At 37.9% G+C, this 23,648-nt stretch overlaps 1 protein-coding gene and 1 long non-coding RNA gene across 5 annotated transcripts in view; both read left to right on the top strand.

The window, feature by feature from the left end:
• ngfa (nerve growth factor a (beta polypeptide)) overlaps positions 1-18,811 on the top strand; it is a 30,233-nt gene extending 11,422 nt beyond the window's left edge. For 2 of the 4 annotated variants that reach the window (XM_082145259.1, XM_082145262.1), the window contains exons 2-3: positions 16,189-16,303; positions 17,135-18,811. In XM_082145259.1, coding sequence (XP_082001385.1) covers positions 17,146-17,835 — 690 coding nt within the window. In that variant the 5' untranslated portion in view covers positions 16,189-16,303; positions 17,135-17,145 and the 3' untranslated portion in view covers positions 17,836-18,811. Of the gene's footprint in view, positions 1-13,018; positions 13,103-16,188; positions 16,304-17,131 lie in introns of all 4 variants that reach the window. The other 2 variants (XM_082145261.1, XM_082145260.1) reach the window with 2 other exon arrangements.
• Positions 1-23,648, top strand: part of LOC309480699 — a 36,814-nt gene that overhangs the window by 1,878 nt on the left and 11,288 nt on the right. The window lies entirely within an intron of this gene.

Genomic DNA, 23,648 nt, shown 5'->3' on the forward strand with positions numbered 1-23,648 from the left:
ACGACAACAATATGCTTAAAACGGACAAGATTTTCCTTTGAGTTTTCCGTGTACAGACGATACCATTGTCAAAAGGATCCCCATTCACACAGATCAGCGAAAACGACTAAAGCGTTGTATTCTGCTGCCAGGCCATTAGATGGCGATGAAACACTATAGACTGAACATGTAATACACGTGCATGATGTCATCGTCTTCAGAGATTTGCGTTTTTGTTGTTTACATGGAGACAGTCTTCAAAAACCTTCACTTTGAAACCCGTTTTCAAAAGTTTGCGTATTCAGGCGCCCAAAACGCAGTTTTCGTGTAAATTAACGGCCAAAACGCATAAAAAGTTTTATTTTTTAGTTGAAAACGGTGTCATGTAAACAGCCCATAAAATATATAAATTGAAATGTTTATAGATATAGAATTTATTACATGTAAGCTTGCTTATTTTTCCCAAGAGCAAGTCCTATAAATCCTAACAAGAAACTGCTTGTCAGTCGAGAGTTTTGGGAAACACCAAATCTTTGAACTATGCTAGTAATGATAGATCTTGCGCCCATAGTTGGCTTACAACGTTTTTGGGAAACACACCCCTGGTAGGGATACTCAAACAAACAGACCGATGTTTTGATAGCACCACAGTGTTTACACTTTTTAGGTAGTCAACTTACCAGTGGCTTATTTAAAGACCTCTCTGCATTTTAAGCTGGGATATGAGAACATATTTTAACACTGAAGGAAATTGCATAACTTTTGAGCAATGCTCCAACGTTCTTTAGTCATTGCTACTTCAGTGTTATTTTAATTATTACTGAATGTGCATGTGCTCAACTTTTTTTTTCTTTTTCAAAAGGCTTTTTTCCCTCTAGCAATCAGAAGTATTCTGTAACAGATAGCTCACAGTAAAATCGGAAACACTTCAATTTTCTCAAAAAGCAGTGAGTCGATTTGGCTGCATCACAATGTGAAAACAAATGAACTAATGTTCCCATCATTTAGTGTTGGCACCAAACACAAGGCTCAAAGCCATATCAAATCAACTGTTCAGAGTGGGAGTTGTGCATTGCAGCAGTGCTTAGATTTAATCAAGAAACGCTTATTAAAGTCTAAAAGCAGAACTCTTGAGTTCTGACCAAGACTTGACTTGACCAAGGGACACAAATGATGTACAATGCTCGCTTACAGCCCTTGTCCTCTCATCTCCATCTGTTTAAATTGTTTGGAGGAAAGGCTCTAAATGATCTTAGCTGTCAGCCTATCCAGGAAGTCGTCAGGTTTGTTTGGGAAACATTTGGCTGTCCTGTGAGCTATTGGAGAGCTCACCTCAAGTGATTTCTCATGCCTGAGAGCTTGGAGAAAGACAACAGCCTGTACAATCATCACTGACCCAAAGAATGTGCTGTATTCAAAAACAATGTATATATCGCCTTCAAAATTCGCTCATTATTTTATATATATATATAAAAAAAAAACTTTGGTTCCAGGTTTTCTTTTCTTGTGTGTTATCAAATAATGATTTCTATCAAATAATAAGAATAAAAAAAAAAAAGCAATGGTACAAGTTCGTAATTTTTCGACTTAATGCATCTGAATAGATATTCAGGTATTCGTTTTTATGAGAATTTGTGGACAAAAGTGGTCGAAAGGTAGATTTTTACCACAATGCTCTCACATACTAAACAAATTTCACGCTACTTCCTGTTCACTGTTGTACTGTCTACAAAACAGCAGCTGTGTTTAAAATACAATTTCACAGCTGTCCCAATGGTCGCTTTGTCTTCTGCCAAATTTACGATGTACAGACATCCATGTGTATGTATGCACTATATGTATCTGTGTCCATATGTGTTTGTGCAACTCATCATTAACATAATAATGTTGGTATTCCATCTGGACGGTCCGATGTTATTCTTCAGCTCTTCAACAGAAATGCATACAATCATTCCTTAAATTCAGTGCAGCTTTTTGGACACATCCTCTGCTGAATTCTGTGTGCGGAAGTCTCGTTTTCATGCGTATTCCCCAAAGATAACCGTGAAATATTTACTTTATGCAATGTTTGATGGATGCCTTAGATCGTGGTGCAGATACAGGTCAGGGTAACATTTTTCTGCTGTCAATTTTACTGTGGTATTTTCCACAGATTAAATTGTAATTACTATGAAATGAGTTTGATTTTGGAGTTAAAACTAAACCAAGTGATTTTAAGTCGTCCTGATGTTGAAGATAGTTTTATCTTCACTGCTCATAATTTATTCACTTTCGTGATTTTAAACCAGTATGCTGTTATTTTCCTGTGGAACACAAAAGAGAGACATTCTTTAGAATATCCACGTGGCTCTTTTCCATATATACATTGTAAAAAGTGATCAGAAACGTGTTGCCTTAAAATTACTAAATAAATAAACCATGCGTAATTGAAAAAAATTTAGTTATGTGGAATTGTCAAGTTCACATAACTTAATCTTTTCAATTACGCATGAAGTCTACTTAACTAAAAAAAATTAATAAATAACTTTAATATTAAGTCAACTTTTTACAGTAAAACAACAGGTCACTATGGCCACATCTTTCAAGCTCAAAAACCAACATAAATGTAACAAAATAGATACATTCAACATTTATTGTTTATTTTTGTCCATTTTAAGCTTGACAGATGGTCACTATGAACTATCATTCTGGAAAAGCGCTGTTGTGTACTATTTCAAAATTCTCCATTTTTGTTCTCCCTGTTTATCATTGAAGGAATAACAGCATACAGGCTTAGAATGAAATGAGGGTGAGTAAAAATGATCCTATTATTGCTAAACCTTTTCATTGAAGTAAAGACTGATATAAGAGTGCATCAGGCTTTTACACAGTCTATGTTGTGCTGTCACTCTGTTTACTTATTGTCAGTAAATATATTTTAAGGTACAGCAAGCATCATTTGAGATACGAGACGAATAGATTTTGGAAATAAGTGCTGTGCTAAATTAAGAGTATGTCCGTTAATTGTCTGTGTGCATGTGCATGTGTATATCTTATTTATATTTAGAATGATTCAAAGTACAAAATACAATTATTCCTTTAATTTAAAGGACTTTTGTTGTGCTAAGGCTTTTTACTGGAACCATTTCCAACAAAAACGATTCATAGTCTTTAATGTTTAAAGGGAATTAATATATTGTCATTATATTTGTATGGAATACAAAAGTAGAATATTAATGTCCTGAATGTCTTTGCCACTTTTTTTCCACACAGCAAATCTGAATATGGACATAAAAGTTTCTTAAAAATTACTATTTTCCAAGTCATAAGCTTTGTGTGACAAGTTGTTTAGGTCTTAAGTCAAATCTTGCCCTCCTCTGTCCACATGCATACAAATACGGTGGCTCATTACGCAGAGGTAAATTTTGTCAGTGAATATGCTGGAAAATAGTCATATGAACTACTTTAAATGACATTTTAATTGTGCTTTTTGGAAAAAATTTTGTCCCCTTTGTCACAATTGAAAAGTCATATGGGTTTGAACATCATGAATGTGTGTAAATGATGACAGAATTTTCATTTTTGGCTGAACTATCTATCCCTTTAAAAGCAGTTCTGGCGTGTATCAGTCTCTGTTGAGTTCAAAACAGCTGTGAAATGCTGTTATAATGATTACAAAAGATAGAGAGAATTATATATCAAAATAGCAATCAGATGAGTTTACATTCACATAGATTAGCATAATTAACTATGCGTATTCCAGCTATGATGCATTAAGTGTGAAACTGCTAATGCATTGCAAAGCACATACTGCTGTTGCGACACAATCTAAACACACTTACATTGTTCTAAAAGCACATTCAGTTCATTTTGATGTTGTGTTTTCTGGATTTCTTTATATAGCAGTATATTAAACACTTGATCACATGCATTTGCAACACTTAGTCAGGAGAGAGGCAACGTTCTGTGCCAACAAGAGCTCAAATTATTTGGTATTTGTGTAAGAGAATAACTCTGTGAAGTCTGTCAGACAAATGATCAGCCATTTCTCATTCTCTCCCCTGCTTCTCTTTGTCTTATTCTCTTTCCTTTTGTCATTTGTTGATAAAAGAGGCCATCTGTCTTTAGCACTGCTTCATTATCTCTGATGTGCTGTCAGCACCTCAGAAGAGCTTGTGTGCTTTGACAAAATACACTGTTGACACTCACAACCAAATCTTTTAACAGGTCGCTAAACCTTCTGACATGCATTCAGTCAGAAATGAAATTGCATATGTCTGTTCTGCTCTTGATGTTACATTACATAATTTGTGTTAAAGTGCACACGTGCAAATAATGTAAAATGTGTGGGGGGATTTTGTTGCAATTTAGAAATTCATGTTGTACTTTTAATGTTTTCCTTTTTTATTTTATTGTTATAACTTACGGGTAGGTTTTGGACAGCTTTGGTGGAATGGGTAAGTGTAGGACAGGTTTGGTGGCATGGGTAAGTTTAGGACAGGTTTGGTGGCATGGGGAAGTTTAAGACAGGTTTGGTGGCATGGGTAAGTTTAGGACAGGTTTGGTGGCATGGGTAAGTTTAAGACAGGTTTGGTGGTATGGGTAAAAAGTTTAAGACAGGTTTGGTGACAAAAAGTTTAAGACAGGTTTGGTGGCATGGGTAAGTTTAGGACAGGTTTGGTGGATACGGGTAAGTTTAGGACAGGTTTGGGGGCATGGGTAAGTTTAAGACAGGTTTGGTGGCATGGGTCAGTTTAGGACAGGTTTGGTGGCATGGGTAAGTTTAGGACAGGTTTGGTGGCATGGGTAAGTTTAAGACAGGTTTGGTGGTATGGGTAAAAAGTTTAAGACAGGTTTGGTGACAGAAAGTATAGGACAGGTTTGGTGGCATGGGTAAGTTTAGGACAGGTTTGGTGGATACGGGTAAGTTTAGGACAGGTTTGGTGGCATGGGTAAGTTTATGACAGGTTTGGTGGCATGGGTAAGTTTAAGACAGGTTTGGTGGCATGGGTAAGTTTAGGACAGATTAGGTGGTATGGGTAAGTTTAAGACAGGTTTGGTGACAAAAAGTTTAAGACAGGTTTGGTGGATACGGGTAAGTTAAAGACAGGTTTGGTGGCATGGGTAAGTTAAAGACAGGTTTGGTGGCATGGGTAAGTTTAAGACAGGTTTGTTGGTATGGGTAAAAAGTTTAAGACAGGTTTGGTGACAAAAAGTTTAAGACAGGTTTGGTGGCATGGGTAAATTTAGGACAGGTTTGGTGGATACGGGTAAGTTTAGGACAGGTTTGGTGGCATGGGTAAGTTTAAGACAGGTTTGGTGGCATGGGCAAATTTAGGACAGGTTTGGTGGCATGGGTAAGTTTAAGACAGATTAGGTGGTATGGGTAAGTTTAAGACAGGTTTGGTGACAAAAAGTTTAAGACAGGTTTGGTGGATACGGGTAAGTTTAAGACAGGTTTGGTGGCATGGGTAAGTTTAAGACAGGTTTGGTGGCATGGGTAAGTTTAGGACAGGTTTGGTGGCATGAGTAAGTTTAGGACAGGTTTGGTGGCATGGGTAAGTTTAGGACAGGTTTGGTGGCAAGGGTAAGTTTAAGACAGGTTTGGTGGCATGGGTAAGTTTAAGACAGGTTTGGTGGAGGTTTGGTGGCATGGGTAAGTTTAGGACAGGTTTGGTGGATACGGGTAGGTTTTGGACAGGTTTGGTGGCATGGGTAAGTTTAGGACAGGTTTGGTGGCATGGGTAAGTTTAAGACATGTTTGGTTGTATGGGTAAGTTTAGGACAGGTTTGGTGGCATGGGTAAGTTTAAGACATGTTTGGTTGTATGGGTAAGTTTAGGACAGGTTTGGTGGTATGGGTAAGTTTAGGACAGGTTTGGTGGTATGGGTAAGTTTAAGACAGGTTTGGTTGTATGGGTAAGTTTAGGACAGGTTTGGTGGCATGTGTAAGTTTAAGACAGGTTTGGTTGTATGGGTAAGTTTAGGACAGGTTTGGTTGTATGGGTAAGTTTAAGACAGGTTTGGTTGTATGGGTAAGTTTAGGACAGGTTTGGTGGCATGGGTAAAGTTTAAGACAGGTTTGGTGGATAAGGGTAAGTTTAGGACAGGTTTGGTGGCATGGGTAAGTTTAAGACAGGTTTGGTTGTATGGGTAAAGTTTGAGACAGGTTTGGTGGATACGGGTAAGTTTAGGACAGGTTTGGTGGCATGGGTAAGTTTAAGACAGGTTTGGTGGATACGGGTAAGTTTAGGACAGGTTTGGTGGCATGGGTAAGTTTAAGACATGTTTGGTTGTATGGGTAAGTTTAGGACAGGTTTGGTGGTATGGGTAAGTTTAGGACAGGTTTGGTGGTATGGGTAAGTTTAAGACAGGTTTGGTTGTATGGGTAAGTTTAGGACAGGTTTGGTGGCATGGGTAAGTTTAAGACAGGTTTGGTTGTATGGGTAAGTTTAGGACAGGTTTGGTTGTATGGGTAAGTTTAAGACAGGTTTGGTTGTATGGGTAAGTTTAGGACAGGTTTGGTGGCATGGGTAGAGTTTAAGACAGGTTTGGTGGATAAGGGTAAGTTTAGGACAGGTTTGGTGGCATGGGTAAGTTTAAGACAGGTTTGGTTGTATGGGTAAAGTTTAAGACAGGTTTGGTGGATACGGGTAAGTTTAGGACAGGTTTGGTGGCATGGGTAAGTTTAAGACAGGTTTGATTAATTAAAATGGTATTACATTTGACATAAATACACTTAAAATCGTCATTTTGCGTCATCGGAGGATTTTTTGGCCAGAGGCTAAAGACTACAGCCAGTAGTAGGGGCTGTCCTGCATGTTTTCAACCCGCCCATAGAGGGTGGGATCTCACTCACAGAATGTACACATAGTGTCAGCCATCTTTCTTTGGAAGCTAAGCTAGCAGGCTCTTGTTCTGTGGAGAAAGCTGAGTATTAGGGGTTACCATCCTCTTTTTCCCGGACATGTCCGGCCGTCGAGATCGTCCAAATGTCCGGGATTCGGCTTTTGCTTTCTGCAGTCGCCATTCATTGTTTACATGCACACCTTTTGTTTCAATCTAAATGAATTCATTCCGATTGGTTAATCTGAATGTAGTGTTTACATGAACGCTAAACATGTGATCGGTTGATGTGCGTTTTAACAAGCTAAGAAAATTCCCGCTCCTCCGTGAGAGATACGAGACCGGTGCGTCTCAGTAATCACGCCACCGGACTGGCGCCGTTCTCCCATGGCCCTCAGCCTCGTCCTGCTCGCCACAGTAAACATAATGAATGGCGACTGTAGAACGCAAAAGCCGAATCCCGGACATTTTGGGCGATCTCGAAATCCCGGGCAGACTCGTCGTCACGGACACTCACAAGTAGCCTAGCCTTGTTGTTTTAAACTGCGCTCTCTTACGTGGCGTGGCTTGGGAGTGGCCTCCTAGGACAGCGAAGCAAGTGCATTCTGGGAGTTGTTGTCTTTCATCCACATAAGCCAAAAATACATTTTCTGGCTTTTCTCAGTCTAGAAAGCTCCAAATTCAAAAATAATTTCACATTTCTTCTACATAAATGACCAATTTAAAATACACATTCATCTTTCCAGAGGTGAAGTATCCATTTAATATAACGTGGGACCTAATATATTTTTTAAACAGTATGCAGAACAATACACATTATGTAACGCTACACATTTCAAACAGTACATGTTGGTCACATGACTTACTGCATTAATTCTTTGTGTCCAGTAATCATCTTGGAAATAAAAAGCTATTTTTAGTAGGGATGCACGATATATCAGCCATCAGCGGTATCAGTATATGTTCATTTTTAATGTTATCGTTATCAGCCCGATAAGAAAATATGGCCGATATATTAAAGCCGATAGATAATGGATTATTTCCTTCAGCTGAGACACTTCAGATGTGCACTGTTCAACATGATGGTTTTGAATTGCTTGAAATAATTGACTTCAAAAAGGAAAATATAGTAAAGTGCAACATGTGCAGCACAAGTCTGTCATATCGCCTACATAAAATTATAATGAGAACATCATTATACTTGTGTTTTGGACATTTTTAATAATGAGTTTTGTTTTGTTTTTGTAATAAGGCTCTCAAAATTACATAAAACTTTGGATTTAGATTTATCGGCCAATATATCAGTTATCGTCTTTCAAATATAAAGAATTACCGTTATCGGCCAAAATGTTCATATCGGTGCATCCCTAATTTTTTGTCAGACAAATCAGTCAACAAAAAGTTGTGGTGGATTTGTGTTCATCAATAAGTTGCATTGCATTGTGGGATACTGTACTCAGTGCAGCTTACTACTGTACATTTTGGCAAGTGTAGAAAGTAATTCAGATATTATGTGCTTAGTGAAAAATTGCATACTATAAAGTTTTTAAACCTGAAGTGAAGGAAATGAATTTACAAATTTTCACTAATGCTTAGATGCAAATGCAAACAGGGGTATGTGGTACCAAGATGCAATTTGATGGCGTAGTTGAATACACTTTCCTTTCACCAGCAAATACATACTTTTAGGGCAGAATATACATACTTTTGCCATATAGCATAGTACCATTATACGTGCCAGAACAGACTGTAGCTATGAACATAACCTCAATATTATATGGCATTTAATATAGCAAAGTGTAACTAAAACAGACACATTCTTGGAGAACTATGATGTCAAAATACTTAAAACAATAATTAGCACAAAGTATACGCTCATAAAAGAAAATGAATTGAACAACGTTTGCCTCAGCATTGCTGGTTATTAAAGGAGAATCGCTCATTGGAGATTTAAGAGGCTTGTTTTACAAGGCTCATTTGTGGTTTTTCCCATGTCATTAAGCATAAATTAAACCTCATGAAAACGTGCGTTATTGTAGTTAAGTGGTGATGGGAATGATTTCAGGAATTCTGGTTAAAGGGAGTTTGGGAAATGGAAAGTGGATATTTTATGGTGTTTAAGTGGTCACCATTGCTTTTAAGTTTTTTTTTAATCAGCTCCTTTTTTTTCACTTTATTTCAAGGGGCTACTTTAGTCTTTCAATTGACTATAAGTATCTTTGCAACTACACGTCAACTAGAAATTATAAGAGTATTAGTTGAGAGTCTGCTTAATATCTGCTAACTCTTAATTCTGATGCACCTTCATCAAACATCCCACTGACTATAAGTAACTTTGCAACTACATGTCAACTTATTCTACAAACCCGAATCCTAACACTTAACCCTAACCTAACAGTCTACTAACAGTCTCGCTACAGTCTACTAACACACTAATGAGAGTTAGTTGAACCATTGAAAATAACCTTTGAAGTTTAACCTTATTTTGCTTTCACTAGTTTAATGTGAATGGTTGTACAGTGTGATTTTTTGGGTGGTCCACTTTAACCATTCTACTGACCATAAGTAACTTTGCAACTACATGTCAACTAGCAGTCATTAGAATATTAGGACTTGTCCACAATAATAAGCTTTCATTTGAAAACATCTTTTTCTCTCCGTTTTGGTCTTCTGTTCACACGGAGATGAAGTTTTTGTCAATGAAGAGGGAGCTTTTTGAAAACGCTCCCTCAAATGGAAAAATCTGAAAACGCTGTTTTCGCGTTGTAGTGTGGACTGTGAAAACGGAGGCTTTTGAAACCGATGATTCATGTTTAGTCACGTGATGCATATTGTACCCCTAATATCTATGGTTATACCAGTATTGTTGTGCCTGCTATTTACTTTCATAGTGTTGCTAAAGATAAATGTTCCTTTGTAGAATCTTCATATTACAGTCCTGTAAATATGACAGAACGTTGTGAGTGTGTGTTAGAAATCAGGAATGGTGAGAGTACATTGTGCTTGGTACGTTTTTCATCTTCAAACCAAACTTGGGTCTCCAGCCCGTCTGGCTAGAGCTCTTCTCATAATGTTTACTCATCAGGTCAGTAGACGGAGAGAAGACGGTCTTATGTGGCTGTTCGAACGCATTCATCCACATGAGCGTTTACACTACGAAAGAAATCCGGTCGAAATGGGTTTTTAACTACATCTGGAAGTGATAGAAAGTGGACAAGCTCAAAACGTCCCAGCCTGAGCAATATGACTGTGATTGAAGCCCAATTATTTAATTTTTCACGAGTGGCGCGTCACGTTCACCAGCGTGCTCCAAAAGATTTGCACGAGCCTTTCGTATCGCGACGCTGATTATAAAATGTGCGGCCCATTTGAATTCTATTGAAAATGTACCACTTTAAAACGCTATGGAGAAAATCAAACATGATCTAAAACAGCCACATAAACTAAAAAGGCCGATCTCCAAGTTAAATCAAACAGCTTTTTAAATTACTCATGACCACCTTTACAAGAATTTATCACATTCCATTGTATTTATTATGGAAAATTTTGACTAGCTTGTAGAATTTACAATATCTGTTAAGGGAATAAACTTTTCACTAAAGATTTATGTTACAACTGTGGCGTATTGTAGCTATAGTTTATAACCGTGTAGGAGGCCGTTTTTCATAAATGCTATAGTTAAAAAAGAAAGAAAAAAGTTAGCATTGGCCTCACCATGGTGATGAGGAGCAATGGTCTTACTTGTAATTATATTCTTATTGAAACAAATGCTACAGTTAAACATTACAAGAACTATGTTACTTTTCATAAGGCCAAGAAAGAGCTTTAAATTATGAACCTTTTTGAATTATTGACTTGATTGATTTCCCCCATGTGTAAAATGTTTTCTGCTAATAATGACAAATATTAGGAAAAACCTGCTTTCAGATATATCAAGAGATGACAGGAAATGAACATTTTCAGTATAAGAAAATCTTAAGTAAAGATATATTGACTTCCCATGGCACTTTGTAAACAAGTGATTGTTAACTATAGGCTACTTTATTGCAGTTATGTCATAAACCAACTTGGCATGTTTGGACCAATTTGCAGGACCATCGCAATAAAACTTAACTGATTTCTAAGTACAAATATTCAGTGCCTCATGACAGCATAATCTTTTCTTTTTTTTAAAGAATGTTTTGAGGGGAAAAAAAACATTTAAGTATTTTTAAAATGTTTATTTGCACTGAAAACTAAAAGTAAATATCTGCATTTATACATGCAGATCAGCTTCCCTCTTGCCTCCTTTTTTCTTTTCCTCTCCAGGAAGGTAGGCCATGATGGCTTGTGTTATTTTTAACATTAAAATAAACAGAATGGATAACAACCACAAACCTCAAACCACTGTAATCTCTCACAAAACCCCTCCTGTCATCACCAATTTCTGGCAAAGACTGATTCAGGTGCCAGCCTGTGTTTTAAAGTCATGTGATGAATGTTAGACGTTAGGAAAGTCTGTGAGAGAAGAAAAAGTGCATTCTGATCAGCGCGGGTTGGAGGTCTTCAGTAAACCATTTTGACCCTCGGTGGCTGCGCCGCGCGGTGTGTTTATATAGGTTTCGCCAAAGGGAGTTCGGAGCTAATTTATGTAGCATTCGAATACAAAGTGTACTCAGCGCTACAGGACTAGAGGGCTAGTCGTTGTGTATCAGTTTGATGAGTGTGTGTTTATACATGCTGCACATGTGCTGGTGGGGATTTCTGAACCGGTACAAGAGAACAGCCGCTCCATAGCTTTCGAAATAAGAATCATAACATTTGATAATCAGGTGACTTAAAATGTGTTGGGGTCAAAAGTGTCGGTCAGAGCCATAATGTTTCTTCAAACTGTGACAAAGGTTATGAGAGAAGTTGACAACTTTTCAGGTTTAAAACAAATTAAGCTCTATGAACAACATCTGTGACACACTTATAATGGCAGGGAATGGGGCCAATTTTTGGAGAGCAGAAATGTGTAGCTTATAATTTTATAAAAGCACTACCATTAATATTCGGTTAAACCGTGTGTATTATTTGAGCTGTAAAACTGTTCTTGTCATTTTTATGGTTGTTTTAAGGGGGTTTAGGTGTTGTCATGGCAAAGAAGTACTTTTAAAGTACTGATATGAAATGCATTAAGTGTTTTTTTACTTAAATGATATGATCAATAAGTTATAACAACATATGTTTTTACATTGTTTTAACTCACTAAAATAAAGTTATGCAATTTTTTTAAAACTTTTTTATAAGTTATACAAGATTCAAATACATTTTTTAACTCACTTTAATGTCATTTAAGTTGAAATTACTTATACATCCACATTGTTTGTACTTGTGGGAAAGTGGGACTTTTGTACAGCTTTAAATGTAATTTCCGAATTAACTTCTACTGTCTTTGAAACATAAATATACATTAAATACGCTTTAATGTAACTTCTATTGTGCCTTGTTTATCATGCATTAAAATATATTTGTAATTACACATTTGTAGGATGAAGTTGCAATTTAGTAAATTTTATATATAATATTGAATAACACACTACAGTTAAAGTTATAATCAAGCGCTTTAGATGTGCTTTAGTATGTTAGTCTTTACATGTGCTTTAGTATGTTAGTCTACACATCAAAATAAGTGCACTTAAAACACGACAGAATATTATTAAAACAATGTTTTAAAATGTGCTTTAAAGTCAAACTTTTAACTACAAATTGAACTTTAAAAGTGCACTTAAGTGTGTAAAGAAACAGTCATGAAAGTGAACTCTCTCTAAGTGCCCTTACTGTAAGTGGCATTTCATTTAATTAATATTATCGGCAAGTAAAGATGTACATTATGCAATAAAAAAATATACTTTTAAGATTTGGAGTACCCTATAAGTGCACATTCAATACAATTAAGCGCACTCCCTTTCACATGGGCTTCACTGTTTATTAAAAGATTATGATTATTAAAAATGAAATTAATACAATTAGATGTATTAAATGAACTGTTATGGTAATCGACATTATGCCACAAATGCTGCTGATTGAACCTGGAAAATTCCTCAACAGGTTTGAGTTCAAACTTAAACAAATGATCAAACACAGAGAACAGCCCACACAATGTGTTTACAGCATTTGATGTAAACAAGAGTTTTTGTTAATCTTATCATAACACTACAAACTACATTAAATTGTCTTGTTCTATTATTTAGATGCTGGCGTTCATATACGGTGCAATCCAGACACTTAAGACCTTCTTCCTCTCCTTGTGTGACAGACTTCTCACTGAAAGCAAGGTTAGGTGACATCTGGGCAACATCATGTGTGTGAGAGCAGCCCCAGACGCAAAACAATGGGTGCGGCCTCAGTCTGTGAGCCGAATCCCTCAGCTGCAAAACATATACAGCGAAACATATACAGACAGTATGTGCGGCTGTATCGCTTTATTGTTTTAAGTTCTGGTTCCGGCCTGTTTGTTTGCTGGAAAGTTTAGTCTATGCCTTGCTGCCATGTGCAGAGTTGAACTAGTGACAATGAATGCCTCTATTTACTCCCCAGATGTGTGGATGAAATGTTAGTGCAGTTTTGCCCTCTAGTGGTGACTGTGAATAAAGCACATCTATCTATCTATCTATCTATCTATCTATCTATCTATCTATCTATCTATCTATCTATCTATCTATCTATCTATCTATCTATCCATCTGTCCGTCCATCTATCTGTCTGTCTATTTATCTATCTGTCTCTCTATCTATCTATCTATCTATCTATCTATCTATCTGTCTGTCTGTCTGTGTCTGTCTATCTGTCTATCTGTCTCTCTATCTATCTATCTGTCTCTCTATCTATCTATCTATCTATCTATCTATCTGTCTGTCTGTCTGTGTCTGTCTATCTGTCTCTCTATCTATCTATCTGTCTCTCTATCTATCTATCTATCTATCTATCTGTCTGTCTGTCTGTGTCTGTCTATCTATCTATCTATCTATCTATCTATCTGTCTCTCTATCTATCTATCTATCTATCTATCTATCTGTCTGTCTGTCTGTGTCTGTCTATCTGTCTGTCTGTCTGTCTGTCTGTCTATCTCTCCGTGGTATCTGTCTGTCTGTCTATCTGTTTATCTATCTGTCTCTCTATCTATCTATCTATCTATCTGTCTGTCTGTCTGTCTGTGTCTGTCTATCTGTCTGTCTGTCTGTCTGTCTGTCTGTCTATCTCTCCGTGGTATCTGTCTGTCTGTCTATCTGTTTATCTATCAATCAATCAATCAATCATCAATCAATCAATCTGTCTGTCTGTCTGTCTGTCTATCTGTTTATATATCAATCAATCAATCAATCAATCAATCAATCTGTCTGTCTGTCTGTCTATCTGTTTATATATCAATCAATCAATCAATCATCAATCAATCAATCAATCAATCAATCTGTCTGTCTGTCTGTCTGTCTATCTATCAATCTATCTATTTATCAATCTATCTATCTATCTATCTGTCTATCTCTCCGTGTATCAATATATCTATCTATCTATCTATCTCTCCGTGTATCTATCTATCTATCTATCTATCGATCCATCTATCTGTCCATCCATCCATCCATCCATCTATCTGTCTGTATGTCGGTCACACACACACACACATATATATTTACACTGTGCGTGTTTCTTGAGCAGAAACTCATCATATTACAATGATTTCTGAAGGATCATGTGACAGTGAAGTAATGATGCTGATTCTGGTTAAGAAAAAAACTAATTTTTTTCAGTGCAAACAGCCTGTTTCAGTTTTTTTACACAAGTACAGTACATACACACATAGTCACGCAGTCACACACAAAGTGTGATCAGCTGAAAGCAACGGTGTGCAGATTGCAGACCATCTGCTCACTATTCTCATGATTATCAAAGTTGAGGGTTGCATTTTCAGTTCATGCTTATGATTTGATTGTGAGCATTGCACATTAATTAAAAATATCCCACCATCAAACCTTTATGAATCCTGCATAGATGCTGTGCAGTGCAGTTTGATCATTATTACTATTATTGCACAATAACCATTACAAGTCTGCACACAAGGAAGCCTAGAGATTATGCCAGCACAGATTTGGCATTATGCCTGTTCTTTGGCTTTACCTTATATAAATAGAGTGGCAGTGTTTGGAAACAGGCTTGTCTCTCTGTGTTCAATCCGTGACTGTTTTACAGTACACTAGATTGTGCTGGGACTCTCTCTTTTTTTCCTTTTTCTTTTTCAAAATATATTGACTTTAAATGAACCCGTTTACTTGGTTGCTTTTGTCACAATACATTTTGTGTGGAAGTTTCTTATTTGTGGTGTAAATATGGAAGAGGCTGATGATGTTGGCAGGGGCTAGAACTAAATTGCTTTGGATTGCTTTTGGAAATTTTGCTTATAAGCTGTGCAGGTAATATTAACCATAATCCAATTTAGTTGGATTGTACTGAATTTAACATTATGTATTGTTGTTGATGCAATAATAAGGTATGTTGGTTATTGAGTTCTCTTTTTATTGAATTCCATGTGTTTGCTAACTCTATTAAAGCTTCCATATGTGGCGATGTTAATGTCAATTCAGAAAGCTCAGCCTGATGGATGGTTTCTAATGAAACACGTTCTAGTGTGTGGTTCAGATGGGGCAGAGGTCTCATTATGAAGTGTAAAATTTCACACTTTTAATGGAATGACACTTTAGCTGGTTGCACATTGCAGGCAGCTGAACTGACTCATGGCCCGGGTGAGCATATAGATAGAGCTTAACCCTGACCTTTTTGTGTGGTTTCCGAAGTATTTTCCTCATTTATTTTGTCCTTTTCAAAAAATAAAAGAGACAAGAAACAAACGAATCAATATACAATATAGAAGTACAATATAGAAAAAAGTTAAAAGGTACAAGACTTTGTTCACTTAGAATTATTGCAGTGCAAATAAAAACAAATTATAAATTGATTATAAATATAAAACAATATTTTTAAGTTCATTGCAAAATCAATATATCAGTTTTTTTAAGAGTATGGGGTATTTGTGGGGTATTGTAGTTCTTTATTAGGATTTTTTTTTTTTTTACATTTATTTTAGACATGTATATCATCAGTTAACAACCTCACAGCTTTTATTGTTAAAAATCGATTTCTCTGCGAAGACCTTACTGTTGCACACTGAGTTCATGCAGCCACATCATTTCTGATGTGAATACTGAGAGAAAATTATGTTTGCAGGTTCAATCTAGACTGCAAACACTTCAGAATGTGTATAACTCACTCATCGTTAACCTTATGCAGATTTGAAGACTATATCAGACCACTGAACGGATGTACTTGGATGTTACTGTACCTAACGAGCCACGCTCTGTGTGTTTTACAGAATAAAAGCAGACACACAGGCCAGTCCTGATGGCAGGCGCTTGGGGGTCAGCCTGCACTGGACTCTGGCTCTAGCAGCCCATTGGGCCCTCACTTCAACTCTGAACATTTCACAGGTCAGTGAGCACACACACACACACACACACACACACACACACACAATATTGTTTCACAATATTACTGATGGCATTGGATAGACTTCACTGACTTTATCTCAACTTAATGATATTTTCTATTGCCTAACCCAACCCCTACTTACCAATCACAGAAATATGCGCAAAACACTATATTTTAATAAAAACATAATTTTGCTGATTTATATGCTTTTCAACTAGTGGTGACCAGTAAAATGTCCTCACTAGTCGAGTCGGGTGTCATAATTGGGTGTCATATACATTTGGCCATCAAAAGTAGTTAAACTAGTACACGCTCACACAGACACACATGCACACACACACACACACACACACACACAGAGAGAGAGAGAGAGAGAGAGAGAGAGAGAGAGAATAAATGCAGCCTTGGTAAATCTTCTTTCAAAAACCCTACCAACCGCCATTATTGAATGGTAGTGTAATTAAGTAATTAAATTTATTTAATCAGATTTTCTTAATAAACATAAAAAAAGAAAAAAAAGTATTGATGGCCCTAAAACATTTTCTCATTTCTCATTTTCTTTATTCAAAATATTTCCTATTTTTTCCATTCGATTTTAGGGTGAAATATGCCCTAGACACGTTCTCGACAGGTTTCGTGACAACTACACCGATGCCAGATTCCATGCATAGCTCAGTAATATCTTCAATATGAGCAGTTCTTTTTCCCTGCTGCCCTTTTAACCAGTCAGGAATCCAGGCCACCTTACAGACAGAAAGTGTTTCTAATAACTTGAGAAATGAATATGCACACTTCCATGACAATGATTGATTTTGTCTCTTTGCCAGCAGGACGAGTGCCCATGAGGTCGTTGACGCTGGTCCTGCTCGTCCTGATCAGCATCCAGGCTGCACTCATCATGGGAGGCCACACCCAGGCGCAGGAGCCAGCCAATCAGCACGCAGCAGCACGACACTCCCCCAGGCCTCACGGCCAATCCAAGCAGGACACCCATTATGAAGACCAAATCCCCACCGTGGACCCCAAACTCTTCAACAAGCGCCGCTACCGCTCACCTCGCGTGCTGTTCAGCGACGTGTTCCCTACGGAAAATGAAACGGGAGGCCCCAAACGCCCACGTGTCCGCCGGAAGGCTAACGACTTCTTGCATCGCGGCGAGTACTCGGTGTGCGACAGCGAAGAGCACTGGGTCGGCAACCTGACCCATGCCACAGACTTAGCGGGCAATGAAGTCACGGTGCTGCCACACGTTCGCATCAACAACGTCGTGAAGAAGCAACTCTTCTACGAGACCACATGCCGCGTGTCGAAACCCGTCGGGGCCCCCAAGCCAGGTCAAGGAGCCAGCGGCGTTAAAGCTGGAACCTCTAGCTGTCGTGGGATTGACAACCGGCACTGGAACTCGTATTGCACCAACACGCACACCTATGTGCGCGCGCTAACAACCTACAAAGACCAGATCGCCTGGAGGTTCATCCGAATCAACGCCGCTTGCGTGTGCGTGCTCAGCCGCAACTCATGGAGGCATTGAGTGATGTATTGACTGGTGTCTCAGCCAACCCACTGCAGCCTCCTGTCGCAAGCCCCTCCCACCCGTCAATGATAACATCGGTACTGGTGATCCGAGACTCCGCCCCTTTTCTGTTCTGCTCATGACATCACAACCCACTCCCCTCCTACCCTACCTCACTCTGTAAATTATTGGTTGTTTAAGTTATGAGGACTGCATGACATATTTATATAGTTTATACGGTCAGAATATAAATATAAATATATATATATATATATATATATATATGTGTATATACAGTATACATAAAGCAAGCTTTTGTTGTGTTGTTGATGCTCTTATTTATTAAAACACCTCACTACAGTATGTCAATGCAAGACTGCTTCTGTCGTAATCTCATTCAATGATCATTCAAACTTATTTTTTGAACAAAAGCAGTTAATTAACTATTTTACGAGACGCAAATTTCTTATGAATTTGTATGAAAAAGCATGAAGGTCCATCCATAAACAACCATCAGCAAATGCATAAGCGGATTTTTGTGCAAATGTACAAATGAGATTATGCAAATTCATATGAATTAGCCACCAATTCACCAAAACGTAAAGATAGTTCAGAATTACTATGAGATTGTGTTGGATATGGAAGCTTGTTTCCGCTACAGAATAAAACAGTTTTTTTTTTGCAATTGATTTATCTCACAGTTCTGACTTTTTTTTTCAGAATTGCGAGATATAAAGTCACAATTGCAAGTTATAAAGTCACAATTGCAAGTTATAAAGTCACAATTGCAGGATATAAAGTCAGATTGTGAGATGTAAACTCGCAATTGCGAGAAAAAAATTCAGTGGCGGCAGAAAGCTTCCATAGTTTGAAGAGTTGCATACAGACTCAATTTAACCTTCATTTTGTGAATAACTTAAGTCTTGAGTGTGCTATTTATTTTCAGTTTTTATAAATGTTATACTTTTTATTAAATCTATGATTAAAGATTAAAGTGTTGGAGTGTTTCACAAGTAGGATGCTTTATTATTAAGGTGTGGAAAGAGTGAAGGCAAATCAGATTGCATCAAATGCTAGTTCTAGCAGAATTTGTCTCTGTTTGAGCTACAAGAATACCATCAAATATTGTTCTTCTTCAGCTCAAATCATGTAGAGTAGGCCTATAGTCTTCCATTCTGCCATATTGAGCGTGATTTCAAATATTCTCTGCATGCTACAGTCTCCCTTTGTGAAAAAGAAATGCACATAATTCTATTGAATGTGCACTTGTAGTGCATATTAAACCTTAAAAGTATATTTGGGGTAATTTTTTTTTACTTAAGATAATAAGTAAAGATAATTTATAATAAAAATTTCTATAGTAAAGATAAAATATAATATTACTCAAATAAAAGGCCAAATAATGTTCATTTCTTCACACTTTTAAGTAAGTTCACTTTGAAATAATGTCAAATTAAATGTTTTGTTTTAAAGCACATTTTAAATTATGTTTTAATAATCTTTACTCCTGCTTTAAAGAAGTATACTTATTTTGATGTGTCGACTAACATACTAAAGCACATGTAAAGCCCTAGCATTTAATTGTGTTATTAAATATTACATTTAAAGTAAACATATTTTAAATGTACTAAATTGCACTTTCATCATTACAACTGTGCAATTACAAATATATTTAAACACATGACATAAAAGTTTAAACAGAAATTACATTATTTGTTTACCATACATAAGCTTGTCAGTACATTCAGCAGTAACTTTACTGCTATAACCATATTTCAAAAATAAATAATTATGAAAATACATATAAAGATGTCCTTAAGTGGGACAAAAAGAACTCTAAAGTTCAACTAATTGCAGTTGATATAAATTTAAATTTAAATTAAATGCTATTAAAATGCAATTAAGTGTCCGAAAACATTACATTCAGTTCCTCCTTTTAAAAAGTATGATAAATGGTACTTCTCTTTCACGAGGGTTTAGTTTGAAGCAGGAAAATAATTCCACAAATCCTGGTGTTTTTTTCCCTCTACATCTTTGCACTGAACCATCCAACTGATCCAGGTTGTCTGGTAACTTTTAGCAGTTAGTCCCTATAAGCTAATCGGTTGCATCGTACGAATAGCAGAATTCAGGTCACATACTTCCAGAACTGTTGGTGTTTGCCAAGAAAAGCACAGATGAGATGAATGAGAATGGCAACAGGTAGCTTTTCAGTAACAAACTTTAGCTACCTTTAAACAGCTTAGCTTTAACACTATTCATTTGAGTACCGTAAATCCTCTAATATAGGCCCGGGCCTTTATTTTACTCAAGCGCATTGCGGCCCAGTGCCCGGTTGCATAAAGCACCTTAAGTTTTTCCCTTAAGTATGATACTTAAGGGGCGATTTCCCCTTACCTAAGATAATAACTTAAGGGTGTTGCATATAATCTCTTAAACGGTTCTTTTAGGTAAGGGAAACATTTAAGTGTTTCACGACAGCGATCCTGGATTCACGTTATAAAAGTCTGTTGTTGCCATAGATACGCAAAACACTAACACTTTCGCAATCAAATAAAGTAGGCTAGGATATCGGAATGGATAAAGAAAACAAAAAAAGAGAGCCTAATTGGACAGAAGAGGAGAAATGCATTCTTCTTGACGAATATGGTAAAAGAAAAAAAAAATTTTGACCGTTGCGTTTAAATGACGGGAAAGCCCCCGCAACCCGGTGAACCTCTCTGCTGACAGACGATTTATGCACGTGGAAAACATCTCCCGTTAATATTGCGCGTCGATCAAATCGGTATTCCTGCAACAATTTTTTATCGCTAAGATGGTCCAAAGGGTTCTCCCTATCCCTAAAAAGTATTCTTAGCACATAATGATCTTCAGCTGGTTCCATAAATTCAGCCATTTCGTCTTATATTTGTCCGCGTTACTCTTAAGGTTACGATTTCCGAACCTTAAGTTATACTTAGGGAAATGACCGTTAAGGGGTTTTATGCAACACTTGACGCTTTTTAAGGGATTACTTAAGTGAAAAAACAGCGTTTAAGGGAAATTCTAAGTGTTTATGACGTTTCACTTAAAGAAACCCTTAAGTAACACTTAAGGGTTTTTTTCTGCAACACCCTTAGGTTTAAGGGAAACATAAGGGAGAACTTAAGGGAAAATTACACTTAAGGTGCTTTATGCAACCGGGCACAGGCCTTTATTGGAAGGAGGCCAGAATTAGAGACAGGCCTTTATTTCTATTTGAGCAAAACGGACTACCAGTAGAATGAATAAAAACGAGATTTTTTGTCTATTTGAACCTATAAAATACTAGGTTCATTTATTGAAAATAAATGCTCCACAGCTGCCATGGTAAACAACGTTAGCCTACCGGTGACCAGTGGTGGAATGTAATGAAGTACAAATGAAGAGTTCAGATGCAAAAGCCTCTAAATGCCATCTGAAATTTTCTTATAGAATTATCATTTTTATCAAGCTTGTATATTTAAGTTCAGTGATTTCACTTAAATGACAATTTATAGGTAATCTGCATTGCCATTTAAGTGAAATTATTGAATTTAAATATACGAGCTTGATAAAAATGATCATTCTATAAGAACATTTCAGATGGCATTTAGAGGCTTTTGCATCTGAACTCTTCAAATACTTTGTTACTTTATTTAAAGCAAATTTTTCACGTATCTGATTCTGTAGGCTACTTTATCAGTAGTGCATACTTTTGACTTTTACTTCGTTACTTTTTGCAGCAATTATTATACTTTCTACTCCACTACATTTCTACAAAGTTTCGTTACATTTTCGTTACATTTTCAGATCAGTTTTTCCCCCTGCCAAAACAGGGATTGAAAAAAAATCTCCATGTTTTCGGTGCTGACGCGTTCATGGTGGCGCTGCCAATAAAGCACCTAAGTTTGTCACAAAGAACCGGCAAAAGTAATGAATATGTAAAATATAGCAAGGAGACATTTCAATTGTTTATTACTGTAATAAACAAGCGTTTTCTGTGTCGGCTGCAAAGATGAAGTTGATGAAGACGATGCTGACTCGTGATCTTCGCAGTAGTGAACGCGCCAGAGAGAAATGCGCATTTCATACGGATTAAGCAGAGAGCAGTCTGTTTTCTTTTGTTTTGAATTGTTCTGTTTAAAAGTACACATTTAAAGCTGTCTAAAGATATATTTCTCAGGTCTGTGAGGCTTGCCATATAGACGCTGAGTTCCCCTTCAGGGAACTACCGCTGCGTGGAAACGCGGTGGGAACGCCTCCAGCGTAGTGCGTCTGAAGCATGAATGAAATCAGTCAATGGCGAGACGGAACGTAGTAGGCGGGTGACGTCACCGACCAGGAAACTATAAAGCACCCCTGAAAACACAAGCGAAACAGCTTTTGTTACTTCAGCAGCTCTCTGTGTGTGTTTGAATCAGCAAAGAAATAGTGTGTTTGTCTGTTTCTAGTGTGACTAGGCAGGAGTTTTTCACTATATATTCCTATATAAAAAAACCAATATGAGCGAAGTTCAAATGACGAGCGAGCAACAATATAGGCAGTGTGTTCCCCCCTGTACTCGTTATATCACAGGTGGGGATTCACATCAACTATGCGTTGCTTGTTTGGGAGTGCAGCAGGCCCAGTCAGCTCTCGAGGGGGCTTATTGTGAGCATTGCGAGCGCCTTCCATTAAGAACGCTGCGCTCGCGGCGATCGCTCTTTGAGGAGGGCGGTTCGCTGCGCGCTCCCCACGGCTCGGGTCCCGCTTCTGTCGAGGCAGAGCGGCGGCGTCAGTCGTGGGGTTCACAAATGGATCTCACCGCGGGGTTTGAGACGGGCCCCGCCCTATCTCAACCTTTACCGGTGAGATCCAGTGCCTCTATCCCGGCTCTGGAAGCACGCTCTGCGGTTACTTCCGACCCGGATGAGGCACATGATGTTCAAGTCCTTCAGCTATCCAGTTCTGAGGAGCTGGATGTTGAAAGTCTTGCAACAGATGAGACTGGAGACTCGTCATTCCAGCAGCCTGCTGAAGATGAGCTTATGAACGTTTTATCTCGTGCTGTTGAGAAGCTCAGCATTGATTGGCCAGTTGATAGGCAGGAGTCTAAACATAAAAGCAAACTTGATGAGAGATTTCTGCCGTCACGTTCTCAGCCTTCTCGCCGGTGCTTACCTTTCTTCCCAGATCTTCACACTGAGGTGTCGAAGACCTGGGCTAGACCGGTTTCTAGCAGAATTTATACCAACCAATCTAACGCTTACGGTAATATTATGGGAGCCAAAGCATTAGGTTATGTGACGATGCCGAGGGCGGAGGAGACGCTTGCGAGCTATCTCTCTCCCGAATCGGCATCATCGCTTAAAGCACCGGCCCTTCCCACCAGACCATTAAAAAATACGTCCACGCTGGTGGGAAAGGCATACTCGGCAGCGGGCCAGGCGGCTGCGTGCTTGCATACGATGGCTATCATGCAGGCATATCAGGCCGATCTGCTTAAGGAAGTGAGTGAGGGGGGAGAAATTTCTGCTCAAACTATAAATGAGCTCAGACAGACAGCTGATTTAACTCTCCGGGCCACCAAGGAGATCGCTAAATCCATCGGCCGGTCTATGGCAGCCCTGGTGGCCACAGAGAGGCATTTATGGTTGAATCAAACGTCTATGAAAGAGAAAGATAAATATCTCCTTTTAAATGCCCCTGTGTCTCCTGCTGGCCTCTTCGGTGATGCGCTACATTCTGTCACTGAGAGGTTTCAGGAAGAAAAGAAGCAGGCAGCTGCATTTCATAAATTTATCCCCCTCAAAATAAAAGTTTCTGGGACTGCTGAGCGAGGGCAGTCCCAG

The sequence above is a fragment of the Leuciscus leuciscus genome (assembly GCF_965113295.1).
Source record: "Leuciscus leuciscus genome assembly, chromosome: 18".
Classification (NCBI taxonomy): domain Eukaryota; kingdom Metazoa; phylum Chordata; class Actinopteri; order Cypriniformes; family Leuciscidae; genus Leuciscus; species Leuciscus leuciscus.